A 23,514-nucleotide genomic window follows, 5' to 3' on the forward strand; every position below is an offset into this window, starting at 1 on the left:
AAGTATACACTAGTTTGGTGTATACCTATCGTAATACGAAAAAACCATATAGTTCTATAAGTAAAAATATAAAATGACCAAATCAATGATTACTTAGCAAAACTAAATTCGAGATTGATTAGTAAATATGTGGTTCAATTTGTTTTATCTTATTTAGTAAAGATGTGGCTCAAACCAAAATGAACCGTTATGCTATAAAACCAAACAAAACCGACCCTTTTGTTTTATTTTGATTTGATTCGTTTTAGGCTTTAACAACTTGTACATACAACTCCAAAGCCCATTTTTGTCTTATGATGGTTTTAATATATAGTTAATTCTTTATACAATTCTCGAATGACAGCCTGAAAAAGTTTGGCATACAGTTTAATACACGAAAACTCGAGTAGTATTTGTATAAAATACGATTCGGATTCTATCACCCCGAAAGCAATCAAAGCAATTATCAAAAGCATAGGTTCTTCAAATTAAAGTTGTTTAATAGTAAGCCGCCGATGGAACCTAAGCAGTCAAATTATATTCCCCCAATTTCTTCTCAAATTCCACTTATGTATGTGAATTAAAGTATGAAAAATTTCTTTTTCTATTAGAAAAAGCAACCCACAATCCGAATCCCAATCTACCCCTCCTCAAATCCCTCCGATTCCCTTAAAACCTTCCAATTTTTCTCCAATTCCAGAGGCCGAAAGTGAGAACAGTTTTCTGGGTTTTTGAAGATGGAGGCATACCGAAGAGGGTTTTGAAAGATTTCCCCAAACCGAATCAAAAAGTTTCAATCTTTTCGTTAGATTTTTTGTGGGTTTTGTGCGGATGGAAGTTTGTTATGATGGGTTTGTTTCAAATTTGAGAATTTTACGGAAATTCAATTGAAGATCGTTCATTTGGGATATCGTATGCTCTACAGTGAGAAAAGTTTCGAATTTTCACATTTCCTACTAGATTTTGACGATTGAATTTCACATCGGTTGACGCAAGAACACGATGTTGTGTAGGATGATTCCTAGAAAAAAGAAAACAGGGACTGTTCCTGTATATTTAAACGTATACGATCTCACTCCCATCAATGGTTATGCTTATTGGGTTGGACTTGGTGTTTATCATTCTGGTGTTCAAGGTTTGTGTTCTTCAAATTCTCCTCAAATCTCTCTATTCATTTCATTTCTCAAAAGATTATATTAATAATAAACAAAAATGTCCTGTTTTTCTTTTCAATAAATTGCAAGACTTTGAGGTCTCAATTCCGCTATGCTATGTGCTATCAATTCTTACTGTAATGAAACATCTGATTCTTGATTTCGATATACGATAATCTTGTAAGAAATTTTAGAATGTGTTTTTTTTTCTTTATTATTCAATTAATTCAATAAGATTATCCCTCTGGCAAATCACTATCAAATGTCGAACCTTTTACCCTACTTGTGTGTTGTTGAGGACGCAAATCAAGATAGGAGGTGTTATCTTTCTTTTTAGTGTGTACACTTTGACTTTAATAACCAATTTTAATGTGAATGGCCATGTTTAATAATCATAAAATATAACATTACGTTACGTTTGTTGCTATAAATCCTCCCTAGGAGCGTATTTTCTAGTTAGATTGTTATTTTAAATAGCGCATATTACATTAAAGAATTTATACAACAATTTTACGGTTTAACTACTTATATTGTTATACATTATAATTTTTCATCAAACCATAAAAGTTTCAAGACATTTTTACAATCTAACCATTATGACATGATATATGAAAATGGTTACTTTGGAAAAATACTAGTGAAAGAATGATATAATAGGTTAAAATGGTTAATTTGGAAAAACGGTCATTATATGGTTTTATTAGAAAAAGTAAAGTTTTAGTGGTTAAAGTTATAAACCACATAACTACCCAAAATATATTGTTTTTTGTTTTGGTAATTTTTCCTTATTAAGAATGTGACAAACTATGATTCTTGATTTTTTTTGTAGTTCATGGTGTAGAATATGCATTTGGGGCACATGAGCATTCGACAACGGGTATATTTGAAGTGGAACCAAGAAAATGCCCTGGATTTACATTTAGGAAATCAATCTTGATTGGAAGAACAGATTTTGGTCCACGAGAGGTTCGTGGATTTATTGAAAAATTGGCAGGAGAATATTCGGGAAATAGTTATAATTTGATTACAAGAAATTGTAATCACTTTTGCAATGATATGTGCTTAAGGTTGACCAAAAGGCCGATTCCTAGTTGGGTCAATAGACTAGCTCGACTTGGTAAGATCCCAAATTTCTTATCATTTTTATTTCTATAACACAACAATTTTTCTCAATACATACCAATTTGTGTTTCAAAATGTTGTATTATCCAACACTATAAAACATAAATTGTTGTGTACGAATAAAAACTGTTGTGTACGGTTCACTTCCCAATATAAAAATGGTTAATTTGGAAAATTGTTGGTAAAACTTGATATAACAAAATTACCAAAATGGGTATTTTGGAAAATTTAAAGAAACTTTTTTTTGTGCATTTCAAGATTCATAAAATTTGCTTAACTTTTGGTCGAACTTTGCTTGGAAGTCATTTGCTAATTGCTACCCATTCTAAAAGTTTGAATTTTATAAGCAAACTTCAACTTCCAAGCTACTTCGTAACTAGATGTGTTTGGAAAACGACTTTTATCAAAATGTCTAAAATACCCTTTTGAGTTAACATCATTAATTAGTTTTCTTGATGTAACTTAATGTTCTTGTGTGGCACACAACTTTCAATAAAATGTGTTTGACCGAGGCGAATTCCCACATGATCCCATGTTTATGATCATTAGAAACCCATAAATCAAGATTATTTTTTTATGTTAAAACAACATCCTAAAAATTATGATACAAACGCAAAATATGGATCTTGTTTTGCTCTTAATTATAGTTCTCTTTTATCAAAGCCATATTAGCCATAACTTATGCATAATAAAAAATGTAAATCAAACGATTAAAAAAAAACTATCAATCCACTTATGATTTATACAATCATGTTGAATTTTGAAGGTTTTCTTTGCAATTGTGTTCTTCCTGCTGGTTTAAACGAGACAAAAGTGAGACAAATTAGAGCGGAAGATGGTTCTAATAACGAGAAGAAGCTAAGAAGCCAATCAAGCAGATACACGTCAGCATCTAAACCTGAACCACAATTATCTTCTCGTTCTTCAAGTTCATCAACAAGAAAAAGTCAATCTATGGGAACAAAGTCAAAGACCTTATTTAATCAGAAAGTGTAAGGAAACTCGAAATTATCGCATATTTTTGCTCATGTAAGGTTCTTGATTGGAAGAACAATAATGTTATAATGCATTATTATTATTAAAAATTTGTTGAAGTTGAAGATTTCAATCTAAAGATTTGTGGGTAAGTGTTAATATTTTGGAAAAGGGTGAGATTTATTTATTTTGAATATTGAGTTGGTGGAATGTATATTGGATCTAAGTGAAGTGGCTAAAAAGCACATTGTTATGGGGGGAGTCAGAAAGAAACATGCATGGTGTTGATTGTTTAAGGAACTTTGATTTGAATATTTCATTAAATGGGTCCCATCCTCCATAATGTTGATTATTTTTATTGTGTTTAGTCTATGCATTCATGGGGTCAATAGGACTTTGCATGTGATAGGTTCCTGAATTGTTTAACTATTTGGTATATAATCAATGTAAGACCATTGTTATACAACTATTTTATCAATTTTTCTCTTTACTTTCACCTACAATTTATTATTATTATTATCACCTATAATGGATCCAAATCATACTTCAAATAACACAAAGTCCTTTCCATATTGATTCAGCACCACAAACATAGGTCTAGTCGAGACAATGTGTTACTAGATCCATACTATCAGTTGTAACACTTTTTAAAACATAAAAGTAATTTCAGCACATTTGCGACAATATTAACGTGTTGCAAAAAATCTAACAAGCAACAATTTCGACTAAGTTAAACATTTGACAGTTTTTAGCAACATATTTGAAGCGTCACAGAGACCCATCAACACTATTTTTAGCCTAACTATAAACTCCATCGGTGTTAGCGATAGTTTTTTAATTGTTGCATGGTGTTTCATAACACATGATTTTATTTAATGTTTTTACATACATTTGACATTAAATCTTTGATATTTGTTTATATATTTTTATGTTTTTAAAACAAGTTTAAAAACAGATAAATATAAACATATTATACACAAATTTGTATGATTTTTCATGCTGTAAAAATATCCAAAATTTGTACTAACTAATCAAAAGATTGTTAAATACAAAATAACAAGATTCAAACACATCGAACAACAATAAAATTGATTTTCCATGTTCTAGAATCATAATTTTCGAAAAACATGATATGTATATTTTTATACACACACAATTTCTCATTTATGTGTTTATGATCATTACTCAACAAGGTTTTCACAATAGCGATTCTCTAAGTGCTAATTAATATATGGATCTGATACCAATGTCGGATAATGATATATATTTCGAATCATAATCAATTATAAGTAATTGAAGCACTTGGATCCATCTGGCGAGTTTTCTATCTTCTTTGCTCGTTATTTGGTTGATTTGGCTAATCTTTCTTCTTCTTTTTCAGCTACTAGGTGGGTTAAGTTAATCTGCATCAAAGTTAACTTGTTTTTGGAAGATGTTTTTGAACGAGCTACCTACTCGTTTGAACTTGTCTTTGAGAGGTATGGATATTCCTTCCGTATTGTGCCCGATTTGCAATGCTGTTGCAGAAGATGTCAATCATCTTTTCTTCTCTTGCTCCTTTGCTTATGCTGTTTTGGTGAAAGTGGTTTCTTGGTGGGGGTTGGATGTTCTTTCCTTTGCTTCTATTGAAGATTGGTTTCTTTGGTTTACATATGTTTAAGGAAGAATGTTAAAGAGGTGTTGGAAGGGGTTTTCTTTGTCTACATGTGGGTGATTTGGATGTTTAGAAAAGCTTCTCTTTTTGAAAATCCTCATAAAAAGAGTTTTATTAACATTGTTTCTAAGTCTTATAGTTGGTGTTCTAATAGGTCTAACAGGTGTTTTGATTGGGTTGTTTGGATTAAAGGACCCTTCTAATGCTTCCTGGATTGTTGGTTGGTCTAGCTTCTTTTTTTTTTTTTTTTTTTTTTTTTTTTTTTTTTTAATAAATTGTCGTCCGTTCAAAAAAAAAAGATCATGGTATTTTAATTTCATCATGATGATTATTTAAATTATCAACAACTATTTGTAATCTAACATAATTTAATTTCTAAGTTTCTATTTTTTTAACTATTATTATTATAAGTTAATTTAAAAACTATTTAATAGCATTTTAGTTTATATAAAATATAGTTTTCAGACACCTTTTAGTGAATTCGATTCATAGATTTAGGTTTTTTTTTTATATTTATTATATTTAATATTTTCATTTTAACTATTAAAAAGTATATATTGAATTTAAAAAAAAAAACATTATTTGATATTTTATTTAGGTTTTAAATTTTACACTAAATTTTTAAGCTTATTTGATATATTAATGTAGGTTATTTATTTTAAAAATATATTGAAGTTAACAAATTAAGTATATCATATTGACAAGTCAAAAAGTCTTTTATTTATGATAATTTTTACAACTAAAAACATATTTAAGTTAATAAATTAAGTATATGATATGGAAATATGAAGAGATGGGAGTTTCAAATGAATGTGGTGAAAGGAAAAATGTTTCATTTATAATATAGTATGATATGATATGATATGATATGATATGATATGATGATATAATGGCTGCTTCTATAAAAGACTTTCGACAATCGAGAATGTGCTATACATATGTAGGCAAAAGACATAAAATTAGAATTGTTAATAGTTGTACAAACCCGACAGTAAAAAAAGGAAAATGACATATTATGGTAACTATGTTTTAAAATCATTTAAAAAACACCATCCAATTAAGGTCTTTATAAAAAAACACCAACAAACTATAAATTTTGTTTAATGTCATGTTATCGTAACCGGAATGTTAGGGAAAACAGATGATATTTGTCAAGACTCAGAACAAATTTGATGTCACTTGCCATGTTCTGGTGACCGTTATTAGGAAGTAATGCGGATAACAAGCAAAATTATTAGCATACAAAGACACAGTATTTACGTGGTTCGGTCAAGACGACCTACGTCCACAGGCATGAGGGGAGTATTCTTTATTTTAGAGTTCTCAAACAGAGGTTACAAGTACAATTCACTAGAGATTCGCCTAAAACTCTAAAATTCAAGATACAAGACATTTCAAATGACTCTGCATGCAACCATATTCATACTTGAGGGATCAGACCTAAAACCCAAATAGGCCAAGCCTATTGGCCCATAGGCCCATGAAAGTTGTCAACCAATCACAATCCGCCATGCAGAATCTTCTGGAACATTTTCTATGCCATACACCCATGAGCATCAGGAACACACATGATGGAGCACATTGTGCCATAGCGGAACATCATGATGTACAAGTGGCGCATCGTGAGCACTAATGACCCAACAACCATCATTGTGGCACAACATGGTGTAATCCTTGAGAAGTACCAACACTTGAGCATCCTTGAATGATATTGAGCATCATAGAGGACTTCATGGCATACTTGGCTCATCAAGGACCAAGATGGTCCAACTTGCACCATCATGGCGCAACAGGAATATGGATGACGCAAGAGACTTCAAGTGTGGCACAAGAATGTCAATATTGAAGCAACAATACCACCATGGCGCAATAGGAACATGCATGGCGCAAGAGCAATCCTCATGGCGCAAGAGGGAGTATCATGGCGCAAGAAGAGATGACATCGCGTAAGAGCATCCTTCTTGGCTCATCCCTTTAACATATGGAACAACAAGGTTCCCTTATTGCTCCATATCACTCCCAAGTGCACCAAACCTCTTCCAGGTGCTCCAAACCCCTTCTGTATGATCTGTTCCTTTGGCACTAGATTCGTTCCTTTGTCAGGCGATCCATTCCTTTATCAGATGATCCGTTCCTTTGCCACATGCTCCATGAACCCCAAGTGCTCCATTAAGTTTCAAGTGCTCCAAATGCTCCATGAACATAATGCAAATGCTCGAGTCACATTTAACACGACATTTGTAGGTAAGGGGCAAGATACTACTGGTAAAATTAATTAAGGGAAAAAAAACAATGGAAAATTACTTGGTAGGGTAACTAGGTTTTAAAATCAAGAAAAAAACACCATCTAAGTTTAGTCTATTAAAAAAATAATATCCAAGTAACGTCTTTGTATAAAAAAATACCAACGAACTATACATTTTGTTCAAATGTTACCCGCTGGCCACTAGTAATCGACTCCCTTATTGGTGAAATTGCATAATAATTAGTGACACGACATTAATTGATATATTTCTTTTTAATATATATTGATATAGGGTTTCTTGACAAACGAATGACTTCTTCTTCTCATTTGATTACTTTTTCTTATACTAAATTGATGATCTCCAATTCATGCTAACATATTTCAAAGACACCAAAGGTATCTGATGATGCAAGCACTTATGGTTGTGGGCACCCTTCTCGAATATAAACATCAACCATGAAAACTAATCCTGGAAAAAAGTTCAAGGTTTGTCCCAAACCGAATGGTAAGTTTAACTGAAAGCTTTATCATGTCCTTCTCTTATATATTTTCTTGGTTATGTGATTTAATTTTTGAATATGGAGTATCCCAATGGATAAATGTCCATAAGTAGCTTCATATTCGGAAAATGAGTCACATAACTAAGCAAATGTATAGGAGAATGACATGATAAAGGTTTCAGTTAAACTTACCATTTGGTTGGTAAAAACCCTCAATGTTTTGTCATGATTAGTCTTTATAGTTGATGTCCAAATTTGAGAAGGGTGCTCAGCCACAAGCGTTCACATCATCAAATATATTTTGTGTCTTTAAAATGTGCGAGCTTGAGTTGGAGATCATCAATTTAGTAGAAGAAGAAGTCGTTAGAAGAGAATAAGAACTTTTTCGTCCATGAAGAAGTCCTAAATCGATTTATAAAGCCGAAATATATCAATTAATGTCATCTCACCAACTATTATGACATGTCACCAATAAACAAGGAGTCGGTTATCAATGGTTAACATTTAAACAAAACATATAGTTTGTTAGTGGTTTTAGTACAAAGACGTTACTTGGATTATGTTTTTTTAACATACCAAACTTGGGTGGTATTTTTTGAACAATTTTGAAACATAGTTATCCTCCTTCATTTTCTCTTATTTTTTTCCTTCATTAATTTTTATAGATAATATCTTGTCCCTCACCTACAAATGGCGGTTGCCAACATAAGGCATTGGAAAAAATTGTGTAGTTTGTTGGTGTTACAAAAACCTTATTTAATAGATGTCTTTTAAACAAGCCAAACTTAAATGCTGTTTTTTGAACAATTTTAAAATATTGTTACCCCTGAGCCGTTTTCCAAAAAGAAACATAAGAATAGTAAATAAATATTGATCACCGTCACTTTTGTACCTTTTTTTATTTTATTTAAAAAACTTATTATCATAAATACTCTTCAATCATAGCAAGGTTTGCAAAATCGAGATTCTACGTAGAATTGTTTTTAAGTTTGCAAAATTGTGATCGTAAAATCGAATCAAAATTGTAAGAATCTACCACTAAACTACTACTAATGCTCATTTTAATTAGTTTTCATTTGGATATCCAAAAAAATCTAAAAACAATGTCACAAATGAAGAATCTTGTTGTTAATTATCTATCATCAATTATGTGTGTACTAATTGCTTTCCAAACCATCATAGTTAATCAAAACTAACATATAATGCCAAAACATTATATATACAATACTAGGTGTGAGCCCCATGTATTAAATGAGTGTATTTAAAATAATTAAATATGTATAAACATTTGAGAAATTTGAATTTATAAGAAAAATGAGAAAAATATTGAATTACTAAAATTAAAGTGTTTTTTTTTCTCTTTTAAATTTAAACAAATCATTTAAATAAAATAATCAAAGCAAATTAATCACATTTTATTTTAAAATTTTAAAATTATAAGGAAAGTTCATTAATGAAATTGATATGCATTTATTATTAAATTTAAATACCATATGGAATTTAATAAAATAGGAAAACCACAAAATTACATATGGAATAAAAATTAATTCAAAATAACCATAAAATGACATGTGGCAAAATGAATGAGAATGTGACAAGTGGCAAAAAAAACCTTCATTTATTAGAGAAGATGCCTGTTGATTTTTTTAAATAAATTATTGGACTATTTTGTTCGTGTTATTTATGTGTTAATTGGCTGAACCATCATATTAAAATGAAATTAAAAAAGTGAAAACAATGACGAATATATTTAGTTATTTACAAATCACGAAACTATATTTCATGCTCATCACTTTTGAGTAATTCATTTTTGAAACATCAACAGTTAACTACATTAATCGTTGATTTCCGTTTATTGTTCCCTTTTTAGAGTTTTAGAATTATAATCATTTAATTAGAATCAAATGAGAAGAAAAGTTGGTAAAAAACTAGTGTAGGTAGAATCGGAACACTTACAACTACGATTCTACCTAAAAACGAATTTGCTAAGATCATAATCAAATTATAGATGTGGGATCGTAGAATCGTACGATTCTACAAGATCGCGTTTTAATAATCTTGAATCATAAACTATTTTAAAAAATAAAATATTAAAATTACTAATTTATCATATATTTGTAAAATGTTTATAAATCTTTTTTTTATTTTGTAAGCATTTCTATTATTTGTAAAAAGAAATATTATTTCACCGTAACATTCAATAAAATAAATATATTGCATTATGTTAAATTAAAATAAGTTGTCCTAAATGTATAGTCTATTTTTAATACTTTTATAAAATTAAAAAAAAAAAAATCCAACTATTACATGTCCAATAAGCATGAAAACATACACCAATAACTTCAATTTATATCCATTCGAATGAAAACATATTATATGTGACCCGACTCATACATGAAACATACTTTAAAATAAACACAAAAACATACACAAACTTTATGTCGAAGTATAAAGAAACTCGAACTTTACTCATAGTTAGAAAACGTACATAAAATAAACAGGAAAACGTAAAAAAATATGTCGCTAAAAGTAAATATTTTTTAAACTAATGAATGAAAGTTTTAAATTTACATTGAGAAAATAAAATATTTTTTTTCCTAAATTAACGAACAAAAGTTTTAAATTTACATCGATATGTTGACAATCTTGAATTTATAACGACATATATGTAAAAATAAGCACATGTAAAATTAGTTTTTTTTTAAAGTCATTGAAAAAAAAATATTAATGAAAATCAGATGATTATAAAGGGTAAACACGAAAGTTTAAAAAGTCGACAAAGGAAATTGACATTTTACAAAGGGCTCCCACTATATATATAAATAATGATTTTGATTTGACATAAAGTATAAACGAGGCTACTCGCGCGTTGAGGGGGCCGACAAATAGTTTGTTTAGACAAATATTTTCATTTGAAAACATGTTATATTTCAAAGAACACAAGTTACTTTTCGATGAATCATTTCCTTTCGATGTTATTTGTCATTCGGAAATGCCTTTTTAAAAATATATTATTGTTTTAGATTAAAATATAGAAGCATGTTGATTAATTTCGTTAAAAAGTAATGTTTTGTTGTGGATTAAAAATAAATATACATTGCTGTTTTTTTATAGAAATGTACATTGATTATTAAAATGCCGATTAAATATTTGTTTTCCAGTATAAGTACTATTTTTTGTCACAACAAACCGATAAACGATAAATCAGCTTCTCGATGGAGACCCTTAATTCGGGTTAGGCGGCCAGTTGACGTCAAACGACTAATATGAATTTATGCGGAAACTCTTAATTGTATTAAAATTTATTTTTATTTTTTAAAAATCACAAATTTATTTATCCTACAAAAATAAATATTTGTAATTTTGAAAATTCTAATGTAATTATTTGAAAATTTAACATTTTTGCTGTAATATTTGTAAATTTGAAATGTAGGTCGTCTAGACCGATGTTGAACGTCTTTGTCGGCCTTCAATATTTGTTTAAGTTTTAAATTTATATTTATTTGAAAAAAAAAATATAGAATATTCACTTATTAATGATAAAATTAATTATTCTATATAATAAAAAAACTAAGTTCTAAATAATGTTAGACGTAACTTGGTGTTAACATTAAGCCTCAAGTTTTTTGAGCCGTGACAAACCATGTCATTTGTAAGACGTGACTTAAGCCGACAACTTTGTATATAATTAATAATTTTATATATTTTATTATTATTTATTTATTTTTATATACATATATGACTTAAAACAATATTTTGTTAAATCTTGTCAGCAAGTACAAACCTTTGAGCTATGACATGTCATGAAGAAACCATGACGAACTTTTTAGAACCTTGATAAAAAAACAAATGTCTAATGAATAATAAACTTTTTTATTTTAAGACCTGGCCACAAAAGTTTGTTTTCAGGACTTTAGCAACAAACTTTTTGTATATTGACAGGTTTGGTTCATATATAGAAATAAATAACAAAAATTGTCCCTATAATTTACAGAATGGTTCCTATCCACTTTTATCTTACATGGACCACATGTTTAAAAAACTACAAATATGGTCCTTGTATAATAGAAAGTTTAAAGATTACAAAAATTATCCATATGTTTAAAAAATAAAATAGTTGTCTCTACCTAACAGAAAAATCACAGATTACACCCACAAAAAGCGAAGTAAGTTAACATATATTAAAAGAAAATACCAGTGGGCATTTCCATAGATAATTTGCAGAGTAAATTACTGAAATCGTCCCTATGGTTTGGTCAAAATTACATGTTTGGTCCCTAACTTTTTTTTTTGTACTCGGATCTTCCCTGTGGTTTGATTTTGTTGCGTTTTTCGTCCCTTACATACATAAAGTTAGGGACTAAACGTGCAATTTTGACCAAATCATAGGGACGAAAAACGCGACAAAATTAAACCATAAGGACGATCCGAGTGCAAAAAAAAAGTTAGGGACCAAACGTGCAATTTTGACCAAACCATAGGGACGATTTTAGTAATTTACTCTAATTTGCAACATCAATTTGTAAAATGGCATCTTCTACCCTTTATTTTTTCTATAGGTTGTAAAATGGTATTTTCCACCTGTCTATATTTTAAAAATATTATTTTCACCCTTTCGACTTTGAACTTTGTAAAATATCACTTTCATCACCTTCATTTTCTAAACTTTTGTTTTTATCCCCTATGATATATATATATATATATATATATATATATATATATATATATATATATATATATATATATATATATATATATATATATAAATTCGAGTTTGTACAAGTTTCGACATAATTTTTTTACGTTTCCGTGTTTATTTTTATGTACGCTTCATATGTATGAGTCGGGTCACAAATAATGCGTTTCTGATTATTTGAACTTTCGTTCATTAACTTAATACAAACTTATTTTTATTTACTTTGTAAAGTCGATTTTTTTTACGTTTCGTTGTAAAATTTGTATACGTGTTTGTGTTTATTTTTATGCACGTTTCTTACATATAAATCTGGTCACGTGTTATATGTTTTCATACGATGATATAAACTGAAGTTAGTCGCGAAAACCCAAAACAATAGCAATGTGAAACAAAAAGTTCCCAAAACCAAACCTCTATCGACAATAGACGAGCACGTTTGTGTACCCCATGAGGCGGGAAGTAGGCAACTTCTAATTATTCCTAATTTGAATATTTATATAGATTGTTGTCATATAAAACACAATTGTCGTGTCATTTGTGTTTTCATTCATTCAATATCGAAGAACAACTCGTTTGATTGAAAAAATCAAAGAAATATTAATACTAAATAGCAAATAACATATATTTTATTATTCTTCTATAAACTTTTACAACATTTTGGCAATTTAATCTTGAAGATTTGTACAAATCATTACAACTTTCTAATTTTCATCATATTTTAGTAAAAGATTACAACTTCGTATTTTAAAACTTTCTTTTTCTATTTATGATATAATACAGATTAGGATGTGATACATTGGTGTCATATATGATCTTATCCATTATGGATTTATGGTATATACATATGTATTTCCATGTTATTTCTAGTTTTATCATAATGAGTTTGGTATATTTTTCAAAGAATAAATTATAGTTTTGGTCCTATGGTTTACATTTAATATGGTGTGTCTATCTGGTTTTCAAAAATTACATGATCCGTAAGATTAACTTCATTTAAGAAACTTTATTAAATATATGTAAAATATGTGAAATGACAAAATAGACATGTTTTTTTTTGTTAAATTTATTAGTTATTAAAGATAACAAATATAAGAGCTACCACTACCACTACCACCACAACTACCATAACAACAACCACATTCAAAGATCTAACCTAAAATCGAAACCAAATTTCAATTCCTAATCTAAAATCAAAACCATATTGAAACCTCTAACTAAAAAATTAAAATCTTTTATTACCCGTTGCACATATTGTGATTACTAAGTCACAATAATACAATTAACTTCAGATTAGTCTAACAAATATTACCACTACTGAATTACATATAGTTATTCATATATCAACATATAGGAATATCAGGTGTTTCATTTGTCTATATTTATTTGACAGGAAAGAGTACGCATATGTTGCTTCCACGCTTTGCTTTTAGTTTAGCCTTTAAGTTAAGCGCAAGAAGGATAACCATGATATCACAAAGCTAAAGGACTTGAAATCAAAAAATAGAATATTATATTACACATTAATATGACATACAAACTTGAAATTATGCACCAGAACTTGAAATTAACATAAACAATCAAACATTGGAAGTTAGAATCAAGGGTGAAATAAAAACTTAAAACTCAAATGTGAAGTCATATGTGATATTAGAAGTTGGGAGTCGCCAGTCAGTCTTGAGGCCGCATAAGAATAGGAGGTGGTCATAGAGGATGAGTGACACACCCCTGACTGAGGCAGCAGAACATATCAGGCTATGCGACTTAATTCATAGATCACATGTAAACTGAATATGTAGTACAAGTAAAACAATAAACAAAATAACATTTGTATTCCATCTTGATGTTTGAATACAAGGTTCTTACAAATAATAGTATAGTATATAAATTGCCTTAAACAGATAGACAGATATAACAAAAACTAGTAAACTAGATAGCCTAAAATCTATGACTAATTCGTCGTCTGAATTGTTTGATTACTGATTCCTTGAGAATACATGTAATTTTGAAGGTGAAGGTCAACACTAGGTTGGTGAGAGTTACATGTTTTCTGCTAACAGTAGTGATAATTTTAAAATGTCTGAAAATTATTTTCTTTGTAAGTAAAACCACACATAAAATTGTACTTGTAATGAGTTTTTGAATAACCATTGAAAACCAAAAGATGTCTTTGATCTTTGAAATACTACCAAGGTTTTGTCACATATTATATATATGTATTTGAAAAACAAAACAGGAAAATTAATCTAGAATGTCGATTTGTCCCTGTTTTAGAGAAACTACAGAAAAATCATTGGGAGTCGGAATTAGGATCTGTAAAATCTCAAGGTTTAGAAATTAAGTATACTTTGTCCCTAATTGTTTTCCCTAACCTGATGTGAACCCTAACTAAGGTGAAAATGACCATTAATACAGACTGGTCCGAAAAGGGATTGCAATGATATGCACTTTTGCAAAAATCATAATAAATTGTATAAAGATCGTATGAACGTGTTCGATTAGTCCCTGAAAAGGTATCGATCTGAAGTACTTCCATACAAAATAGTTTTGCAAACCATAGGGTTTAAGATAGCAAATCATGTCTTGAATGAACCATAGTTTTTCACATAAAATCATAGCATTTTGTAGTATGTTTTTCAGGAGTGTTTTTTGCATAAACGAAATATGTTAGCACATGTATTCCCACCCCTTAACCCTAAAAAAATATATGAAAACTATAAAAGGGGCCATAAGCACTCACCTTAATGTGTGATTTTCGGTTTTGACTTGAGAATGTGATTTGATTTCCGGGAAGCACCGCGAAATAGCACCAACTTGCAACAAATTGTAACCCAGTTTGGACTCAAAATAACACACAAAATAACAATAAAAACTTCAAGAATTCGACTTGGAGACCATAGAAAATGGCAGCAAGAGGTGGCACAAAAGGTGGTGGTGGCTGTCGACGAAACAGATGCGGAGTAGTGGTGATTCTTGGTGGTGGAAGGCACCTCCGGTGAGGAGTTTTCTTGGCCGAGAAAGACAGGGAAATGGAGAGGGAGTAATAAGAGACTTTGGATGGCTAATTTGTGAGGAAATGGGGAGGCCATGGTCTCTATTTATAGCCTAAGAAAGTCTCATGCAAGTCATACTTTAGAGGTTAGTCAAATACACCAAAGAATGCCCCATGCTTGTACTTTTTTAACAAGTGTGCACAAAAATGGGTAAGGTGGTGGGGGATGGTGGTAAAAGAACATGGGTAAGGGTCCAAGAGGGAAGCATTGGCTTATTTTTGATCATCCAAGAAAGCATGGTGGTGCCTAGTGATGTCATCTTCTCAAAGTGTCCTAAAAACACACCTAGGTTTGTGTGCCATATTCCCGAAGTCTAATATTTTTTTTCAAAAGTGTCGTATGATAGAGTAGAGTTCAAGGATTCCAAAACCCCAAATGAATTAATTTTTCGAGTTGTAGAACTCCGGGAAATCGTGTTTAAAGTTTTGCGTCTAAATAACCTGAAACGTCTTATTTTTCGACTTTTGTACATATTTTTACTAAAAATATTTGGAGTATGAAATTAGTATATGATGTGTGTAAGTGCCTCAACGGATCGAATCAATGTTAGTAGTTTAAAGAAAATCAGTATTATATTGGTTTGTTTTCTTATAATTGTCATATCTTTTACATACAAACATCGTTTTAGACGTTATTTATATTTTTGGAAATATAGGAACATGTACTACGAGACTAAAACATTTGTTTCGCTCACAACTACTTAATACGAATTTTCAGTTTTTCAGACGTATTAACCAGGGTTGCAGTTTGAGCTATATGATTCGTTTGAGATTTTCCACAAATGGAAATAAGATACCATATGGTATATTTTAATAGTTGTAATGAAATTATATATTTTCCAAAATATACATGTAAGCTCAATATGTCAAATTACAAAGATGTTTGCGGTGAACTGACTGTCTACAGTTTTAGAGCTAAATTTCGGGATGTCATAATGAGATAGTGGATAGAGAGCATGGGTGTTGTTTGGACCCCAACATTTATAGGGAAGACAATTGCTAATGATGTGAAGTTGGAGGAGGTGACGGTGAAGGAATGGAAGGGTGTCGATAATTGACATTGGTTTTAAGTCAATGGAGATGTCAAAAAGGGTGAAACATAGATGTTATGAATGGCATGTCAATGGTTGAAAGCATTTTAAGGATTATTTTCATGATTTTACACAAATGGTCTTTGAAGTTATTAATAAAATAAAAAACAAATAAAATAAAAAAGCATATGCTAGTTATTTTACAAGCATATAATTGATATAAATTGATGGGGTTGGTCTCAGGGACCATGCGTGTAATTTTTGGAAACTACAACAATGAGACATGTCAAAAATTTGTAAGGGGTCGTTTGATCGTTGCTGACTGAGTAAGTGCTGACTGAATTAGTGCTGACTGAGTAAGAATTTCTGATTGGATCCACATCTGACTGAAACCATATTGTTTGATTATATTTATGACTGACTGTGGTAAATGATAAAAAATTACCATAATACCCTTATATTGTTTCCTGTATCGGATAAAAATTGATTATATTCCACTTAAGAATACAAATAAATTACAATAAAAATCAAGTTTCTTCCAACTTTGACTTTGTGAAAACATCTTTGACCATTGAAACAATGCACTATTAAAGCTTTGTATATCACCATTTTTTTTGACATTTTCACTTTCGATGCATTAATCACAAAGCAAATATTCACTATGACCACTCTTTCTTTGCAAATTCGAATCATATACTTGAAATGAAACACCAACTTCGACCTTCATCCAGATTCACATTTGAAGCAATATTGATTTTAAATCAATTGCAACATGAATTTTAGCCGAGTCAAATTTCAAAAACTCAAAAGTATTTTGAATCATATTTTTATATAGGAGCCACAAGTAATCTTGACTTTCAACCATACTAGAGAATCCCTCGTGGTATTAAATTCCTTGTATAGCCATTTCCTTTACTGCTTAGCCTTCGATATCATTAGACCACGATAAATTAGCTTCTTGATTGAAATTTGGGAGGAATAATCAAGCGCATAGGACCACTTATCACTTTGTTATTTACCATATCCAATACAAAGCATATGCATTGATTTCCTAATCACATAATCAACTTCGGGCATGTCAATTTTGACTTTTTGTTTGACTCTTGGACTTCAAGATCGGAACTTTAAGGCTTCAATCAGACGATCATTGGAACCCAATACATCTTCATTATTGACCAGAAGCATTGATAACATCCAACCTAACCATCTTCAAAAAATTATTGATAAAAAATTCAACACCACAATCGAACATATCTTCCAATTTTAAGATTATCAAATTCAAAATTATCAAATCGAAGTCCGTTTTTGTCGAGCGAAGATTAGGGCATAATGGGAAATCAATTGCATAAATCAATTACAGACCTTATCGAATTTGATTGTGATTGAAGAGGTTTTATTATTTACAAGGATCGGAGAGACAACGGATTAGAAATCGGTTGCGGACCTTACCGGCAGAGTTGAAGGACAAGGACGAAGACAGATGATTTGCTATGGAGTACGTTGAGTGTCTTTTCCCTCGGTCAGCTATTTTTTTGGCGGACTGAATCATCAACAATTATCGACCGAGTCAGTTAAATGGGCTGGGTCAGACGCACAATATTCACATATCAAACATCCTGACCATACCGAGTCAGACGTTTTCCTCCGACCGGACTGGGTCAGCACCAAATCAAACAACCCCTAAGTTTAACTAAAAATGTAGACAAATTTAAAGCAAAGGCACCAAAAATGTAATTTACTTTTTTTTTTAAAATGATTTGAAGTCGAGGGGCAACTATTCACAATTTTCAAACAGCCAAAGTCATTATGACGAACCATTTGCCTCCTCAAATTCCTACGATTCTCTTGAAACCTCCCGCTTCCTCCCTTCGAACAAAACAAACACATAAATGAAGGAAAAAGATGCATACACTAAATGGTTTGTTTGGGATCTTTTTCAAATTCAATTCCAACAAACCTCAAAACATTAAACCCAATCAATAATCAATTTCAAAACAAAGAAAAAGAGTTTCTTTTGTGGGTTATGCGTACTCAAAAGGGTATGTTTGGGGGTTGTTCTGAAAAACTCCCCACAAACCCTATCACAAATTTCGATCAATCGTATCTACAAACAGAGAAAAAGAGTAGAATTTGAGAAAAAAACTCTGGGTTTTATTCGAACTTTGAAAGATGTTGTGTGGAATGATGCGCAAGAAAAAGAAAACAGGAACTCCTGTATATATAAATGTGTATGATCTTATGCCTGTCAATAGTTTCATATATTGGTTTGGCCTTGGTTTTTTTCACTCTGGTGTTCAAGGTTTGACCTTTATTTTTCCAAATTGTTAACCCTTTTGTTATTCAATTATGCTAATCCAATTCAAAATTGATAAATTATCATATAAATGTATGTAAAATCTAACGAATGTTGGGTTTTAAATAGTTTATGGGGTCGAGTATGCGTTTGGTGGTAGCGACAATTCGAGACCTGGAATACTCAAATTGGAACCAAAACATTTCCAAGGTTTACAAATAAGGAAATCTATTTTAATTGGAAGAACAGAAATGGATGAACAAGAATGCAGAGAATTCATAAAGAAAATGGCAAAAGAGTATCCTGGAAATAGTTACAACATCATTTTCAGAAACTGCAATCATTTTGCGAATGATGCGTCTAAAAGATTGACCAAAAAGTCAATCCCAGGGTGGATCAATCGACTCGCTCGACTCAGTAAGTGCACTAACTCGCTTTAAGTTGAATCACTTAACATCTTTAGCTATACATATGGCTGTTTTTTTTACTTAATTCGCATCGAATAAGTTAATAGTTTAAGTCGAAACAAACTTGGCTTAATGTATAAAGACATCAACCCTTTTTGCACTTTAAAAATCGATGAATATTGTTAAAAGTGATATATATCACGAAAGTCTTTGTTGGAAAATGTAAAATGGCTCTTTAGTCTTATTTATACGATTTATTCAATCTTGAAAACAAGTTGATCTTATTTATGCCAGTCTTTATCGATATATTATCACTAGTGTCATAAAATGTTATTATGTAATAATGTGTATCGCATGCATAAAAAGTGGGAATTTTACCCTTGTGACTTTCGTATCGTGGACTATCACTAACTCAACCATGGGTTTAAGTTGAGTTAAAGGTTATTAACTTTGAAAAAGATCAATTTGGAGCTAGAAAGTAGGAAAAAGTTTTCGACTTTTTAATGGGTTTATGATTGATTCTTGGAAGTAATTTTTTTTTTAAATTTTTGTGTGTTTTGAAGATTTTCTTTATTCTTGCCTTCTTCCGGATGGTTGGAATGAAACACCGCCTAGAACAGTTGTCGCAGCTAATAATAACAAGAAGTAGAAGGTGGGTTGGTGGTTATTTTGGTCTTTCGTGTATGCGAGAAAATCTTCTAAGTGCTAGAAATTTTGGTATGTTAATGGTTTTTAAGTTTTGTTCAAGAGAAATGAACGTGAGGTGTTATAAATGTGAATATTCATTATTTGTAAATGTATTAGATTTTTTCTTATGATGTCTATTGGCGTTGTTATTGATGTGGGTTTCGATGTGTGGTATTACCTTTTGTCACAAGATATTCCATGTCGTATGAGTGTCATCTCACCACTTTTATGAATAATTAAAACAACATAATTTTAATCAAAACTAAAAATTTCATTCATTAAAGCTAAAATTATGTAATCTCATGCCATTTTGCTCTCTTTGACAACATTCTAAAAGTCCATATAATTGAAAGGTTTCATGTTTCCTTTTGGACGTACTCAGTGTAAAACACTTGCACCATTTTCATCACTTTTCAAATCGCGATTCAAGTTAATAAAAAAACATTAAATCTCATTCTCACTTTTTTGTATTCCTCAATTTGGTGTATAATTGATCTTTTTTCGGAAACTCTCCTCACTTTATTTTGTTGAGAAATCATATGATAACTTTGTTCAAAAACGTTTTATTGTTTTTGTAGTTTCCTACCTTCGGGTCCTTTGATATGTTGGCTAACGATTGAGATCAATGGTTCAAGTCTCATCTGAAATATAGGTAGAATCTTAGGTAGTTTAAGAGTAGATTATATTTGTCATTCAAAGAAAAAATTAATGCAAAAACTACAATAAAAGGTTAAGATAAATTGAGCTATTACAAAAAATAATTTTAGATATTGTTTAGTTAATTAGACCTTTGATCTAGGTTCTTTCAAATTTAACACATTTAAAATTTTTTTAACTAATTAAAAAAAAAACTTTTAGTTCAGCGGTATCAGGTGTTGTCTTTATTTCTTCAGGTTAATTGTTCAAACCTTATCGTGAACATATGTAAAATTAAAAACTAGTTTAGAAAAACATATTATATTAGATTTTTCGTTCAAAAAAACTAATTTAAATAATAGACTTAGTTTTGGTTTTGGTTTTAAATTTTTCACATTTGAACATTTATGTAACTATTTTTAAAAGTAGTCTTTCAATCAATTTTAAGTTTATTTCATATATTAATTTAGATATTATATTTGACAACATGTTTAAATATAAAATTTTAAGTATATTATAAGGATAATTCAAGAAATCAACCATTTATGATAATGTTTACATTTAATAACATATTTAAGTTAATAAATTAAGTATATTATATAGAAATATGAAGAGTTAAGAGAGTTCCAAATTAATATAATGCAAATATAATATTAATAGATTTAATGTATTAATTAAGAAAGAAGTTGAAAACTTTGGAGGTTTCAAATAAATGTGGTGATAATAATTTTTTTTGGAAACAACAATTTATAAAAGAAGTAGCAAACAAAACAAAATAAGCCCACGCCTACAAGAGACAGGCGGAGCGAAAAGAAAACAAAACGAGATTACATAGTTTTAAAAGGACAACAAAGCCAATCCGACCAAATAAATCTATCCAAATTGCCCCTGAAGTTCACCCAATTGTACACCTCAATAATGATGTGGTCCACAGTTTTCGTAGAGGTGGTATGCTTTTTATTAAACGTCATATCATTTCTGTCTTTCCAGACAAACCAAAGGTAACCATACACAATGGCAATCAAAGTTCTTCTCTGCTTTGGACATCTACCCCAATTAGCTGCAAAATCCATTAAGTCTTTCACCGAAAATATTCTATGTATTTTAAATAAATGATAACCATTATGAAACATGGATGTACGGAATTACTTTCATAATAAATTTATGAGTATCAAATAATAGATTCCATATTAATTTATTTAAAGTCGCATAATCTCAATAACCGTTATCCGTGAAAATAAAAATAAACTCAATTTAGATAGACATATTTTTATATGATACTATTTTAATGAAATATATGTATAGGTTGTATGTCAATTTGGAATTACGATGTAAGTTTTATATTTAACATTTTATTTATACCTTTATTATTTTTAATGGATTTTAAAACTATCTTTTGATAAATTTTTTATATTTAATATTATATTTAAAATTTTAATATTTTTAATTTATTTTAAATTATCTACTTTGAGGAATAAATAATTATTATAAAAAGTAAATTTTAATCAACCTTTTTTTGTTAGTTTGTCATTTTTATTTAGATCTTATATTTAAACTTTTTAACTATTTAGAAAAGATAGGTTTTGAATATATTATAAAAATAATATTTTGAATTTAACATCATATATAGATTAACAAACTAACTATATTATAGTGAGAATAAAGTATTAATAATGAAATTATAATAATATTGGATTAATGTATTAATTTAAAAAGAAGTTGAAAAGTTAGGGTTTCAAATGAATGTGACTGAAGAAAAAAATATATCTATTATAAGTATATATAGATAATAATAATAATAATAATAAATAATAATTATATATAAAGATAATAGGTACTAGGGGGATATATATATATATATATATATATATATATATATATATATATATATATATATATATATATAGTGCGTAAATATAATTAAAATATTACCAATTAAAATAGTGTTTGACAAAAGTAGCTGTTAGCTGGAAACTGGTAGCAGGTAGCGAGTGGCTAGTAGCATGTAGCTGGTGGCTGGAAGCTGTAACTTTTATTTGTTATATGAGTGTTTAACAAAATTAACTGGAAGCTTTTAAAATATGTACAATTACTTAAAAGGACAACTGTTTAAAAAATATATATGTAAATATATTTTTAAGGGCATTTATAGAAATTGATTTCAAAAGCTCGGTAGTTTTTTATTAAACGCTACATGAAATAGATTTTAGATTTGGAGCGTATTGTTTAAAACTAAAATTTAAACGTTCGTACTATGAAACCAAACTTTCTGTTTAAACTACAATGTTTTGTCAAAGCTAGAAGCTCTCAAACGCTTCCAAAAGCTTCGTGTCAAACACACATGTCCTTTTTATAACTTTGAATTCATATTTTGACACTAACTTGTTACAAAATATTATAAATATTATAAATATGTTATAATATATACAAATATTAAAATCATATTATCTCAATAACCGTTATCCATTGATTTATGTATCAAGCTCGTTTCTTGATTTATAGTTAATTTTAACTTTTAATGACTAGTAAATTTAGATAAACATATTTTATAAGCATATCATTTCAATAAAATATATATGTAGGTTTGTTAATTTGGCATTTCGAAATAGGTTTTAAAATTATTATTATACTTAAAACTTTATTATTTTAAAGACTATTTCTTTTGAAAAAAATTATAAATGTAGTTTTTAATCATATATTTGTTTTATTATTTTTACATTTTGATTTAGATTTAGGTCTTATATTAAACTTTTTAATTATTTAGAAACATAATATTTGTTTATAAACTTATTTAAATTTTGATTAATTTTTTGAATTTTACAATTTTTTAAAATTAACAAGCTAAATATATTAGATTAATAATTATAAGTAGGGGTTAAAATGAATAAATTAAGTATAATATTTTTATGTTTTGAAGTTACATCATATTTAACAAAATAAGTATTATAAATTGAAAATAAAGAGTTAATATTGAAATTAGAATAATAACAAATTTAATGTATTTATTAAAAAAGAAGTTGAAAAGTTTGGAGGTCTCGAGTGAATGTGGTGATAGTTTCTTTATCAAATTCGCCTTGAATTTTGTC

At 29.3% G+C, this 23,514-nt stretch overlaps 2 protein-coding genes across 2 annotated transcripts; both read left to right on the forward strand.

Moving 5' to 3' along the window:
* Positions 1-333: 333 nt before the first annotated feature.
* Positions 334-3,363, forward strand: LOC111895159 (deSI-like protein At4g17486). Its single transcript, XM_023891259.3, has 3 exons — positions 334-1,114; positions 1,963-2,250; positions 3,022-3,363. Exons 1-3 carry the CDS (start codon positions 982-984, stop codon positions 3,249-3,251), a joined length of 651 nt encoding a protein of 216 aa, XP_023747027.1. The 5' UTR covers positions 334-981; the 3' UTR covers positions 3,252-3,363.
* A 14,550-nt stretch (positions 3,364-17,913) lies between these two features.
* LOC111895152 (deSI-like protein At4g17486) lies at positions 17,914-19,894 on the forward strand. The gene is made up of 3 exons (XM_023891247.3): positions 17,914-18,704; positions 18,828-19,115; positions 19,669-19,894. The coding sequence occupies exons 1-3, from the start codon at positions 18,575-18,577 to the stop codon at positions 19,752-19,754; spliced, it is 504 nt and encodes a 167-aa protein (XP_023747015.1). The 5' UTR covers positions 17,914-18,574; the 3' UTR covers positions 19,755-19,894.
* The last annotated feature ends 3,620 nt before the right edge of the window (positions 19,895-23,514 follow it).

Source organism: Lactuca sativa, chromosome 6, assembly GCF_002870075.4.
Source record: "Lactuca sativa cultivar Salinas chromosome 6, Lsat_Salinas_v11, whole genome shotgun sequence".
In the NCBI taxonomy this organism is placed as follows: Eukaryota; Viridiplantae; Streptophyta; class Magnoliopsida; order Asterales; family Asteraceae; genus Lactuca; species Lactuca sativa.